Below are 2,500 nucleotides of genomic sequence, written 5' to 3'. Positions count from 1 at the left end.
GTTAGCATTACACAGCAGTGACTACGCTAATGTGGCTAACAAATAACAGAAGTCTACAGCTACCACTTTAGCATCTCTTTATTTATTATTTATTTATTATTTAGTTTTTTTTCCTCCATGTTTGACTTTCTATCTTCTGTTCTTTCGTTTCTTCCTTAAATCTTTTTTTTTTTTTTTTTTTACTTCTACATACTTTATTCTTTAATGATGAACATTTTCTGTCCTTGTTTCTTTTTGTTTGAATCTTTCTTCCATCCCTTTCTTATTCACTCCCTTTTCTTTGCTATATTCCAATCTTTCTTTCTTTCTTTCTTTCTTTCTTTCTTTCTTTCTTTCTTCCTTTCTTCAGCGCTCATCTTCTCACATTTTATTTTACTTTTTTTTTATTTTCTAGTGTTTCCTTATGAAATATATTCTATCCTTCTCTTTTACACAGATCTCTTCTCTTTTCTGAAGCCAAGTTTTTCAATAAACTCTCGGTCTGTGACTACAAACTGTGCTGAAGTTAAACGCTTTGACGCTGAACTGGTAGCTTTAAGCCTCAGTGAATTGTTAGCTGTGTTATTTGCAGTAAAGAGAAGAACTTTGTGAACTTTATTTATTTATTTATTGTTAAATTACTCCTTTAATATGGGGGAAAGTGAACGTGAAATAAACATAGCCGTGTTCTCATGGTGGAGTTTCCTGAAAGCATCTTTAATTTAAGATGAGGCAGTTGGTGTGTATCGCTTTAAACACACACACACGCAAACACACCCACGTATACACACACACTCTTTCTCTAATGATGCTCACAACCACGATGCTTTAAGGAAATGGAGCTTCAGGTCAGTGTGGAGGACAAAGAGGAGGAAAATGGAGTCAAGACAGAACACACACACACACACACACAAACACACGCACGCGCACACACGCGCACGCACACACACACGCGCGCACACACACGCGCGCACACGCACATGCACACACACATTCATACACACAAACTCACCATCCAGGTCTCTTGGGCTGATTGCTGACATGGACACAGATTTGGTGAGTGTGTGAGGAGGAGGAATGAAACCACATCCTGCATCATGAACCGATCTCTGTGGAGACACACACACATATACACACACAGACACACACAGACACACACATACAGACACATATACACACACATACAGACACATACACACACACAGACACACACATACATTCAGACACATACACAGCTGTGATATTACTGTAAATATTTATATTATTCTATAATCTGTTTTTGTTATAAACTAAGTTTACAATTTCTTCGTTTTGTGTGTATTGTGTGTGTGATGTGTGTTTTGCCTGTTTTCTGTGTTGTGTGTGTCTGTTGTGTTTTGTGTGTTGTGTTTTGTGTGTGTTGTGTGTGTGCTGTGTGTCTGTTGCATGTGTGTGTGTTTTTATTGTGTGTGTGTTATGTGTTGTGTTTTGTGTGTTTTGTTTGTTTTGTGTGTGTTTTGTGTTTGTGTGTGTTGCATGTGTGTGGAATGTGTGCGTGTTTTGTGTGTCTGTGTGTTGTGTTTGTGTGTTTTGTGTTTTTATTGTGTGTGTATGTGTTGTGTGTTTTGTGTTGTGTTTGTGTTATGTGTGTTGTGTTGTGTGTGTATGTGTTGTGTTGTGTGTGTTGTGTGTGTTGTGTTGTGTGTATGTGTTGTGTTGTGTGTGTTGTGTGTGTTGTACACACCTGACTGTCTAAGCTGCTGTTGTCTCCTGTGTTGCTCTCATTCTCCTCCTCAGTGAGAGAAGCGAGTGATCCTCTCTCCTCTCTCTCTGTCATGGACGAGTGTGTGGAGTGTTGTACACTCTGCATCTTCACCTCGTCCTCAGGAGCCAAACCCTCCAGACTGTAACTACACACACACACACACACACACACACACACACACACACACACACACACACAGAATACAGTGTCCATTTACTTTATTTTCCTAACAGTTATTATATTATTATTATTATTATTATTATTAGTTGTTGTTATTATTGTTATTATTATTGTTGTTGTTGTTATTATTATTATTATATTATTTTATTATTAATAATAATAAATAATGTGATATAATTGTGTTGATAATTAATGTTCATGATTGTGACTCGTGCTCCTCGTGCATGAGATACCATTCGATTCTCTTTCTGAATTATAAACCGTGTAAAATAATGTACATTATGGTCTGTATAAATAAATACATCATCTTACAAATAAATAAATATACAGTATCTGACAGGATTGAGTACAGAAGTGAGTACACAAGTGAGTACACAAGTGAGTTCAGGAGTCAGTACAGGAGTGAGTACAGTACAGGAGTGAGTACAGTACAGGAGTGAGTACAGTACAGGAGTGAGTACAGGAGTGAGTACAGGAGTGAGTACAGTACAGGAGTGAGTACAGGAGTGAGTACAGTACAGGAGTGAGTACAGGAGTGAGTACAGTACAGGAGTGAGTACAGGAGTGAGTACAGGAGTGAGTACAGGAGTGAGTACA

The 2,500-nt window shown here is 37.8% G+C and overlaps 1 protein-coding gene across 4 annotated transcripts in view; it reads right to left on the bottom strand.

Moving 5' to 3' along the window:
- Positions 1-2,500, bottom strand: part of akap13 (A-kinase anchoring protein 13) — a 74,819-nt gene that overhangs the window by 21,652 nt on the left and 50,667 nt on the right. For all 4 annotated transcript variants that reach the window (XM_060885184.1, XM_060885185.1, XM_060885182.1 and 1 more), the window contains exons 14-15: positions 1,703-1,868; positions 992-1,088 (exon numbers count right to left, since the gene is read on the bottom strand). In XM_060885184.1, coding sequence (XP_060741167.1) covers positions 992-1,088; positions 1,703-1,868 — 263 coding nt within the window. The remainder of the gene's footprint in view (positions 1-991; positions 1,089-1,702; positions 1,869-2,500) is intronic.

Source organism: Tachysurus vachellii, chromosome 13 (assembly GCF_030014155.1).
Source record: "Tachysurus vachellii isolate PV-2020 chromosome 13, HZAU_Pvac_v1, whole genome shotgun sequence".
Classification (NCBI taxonomy): domain Eukaryota; kingdom Metazoa; phylum Chordata; class Actinopteri; order Siluriformes; family Bagridae; genus Tachysurus; species Tachysurus vachellii.
This window is presented reverse-complemented; position numbering and strand designations above follow the sequence as displayed.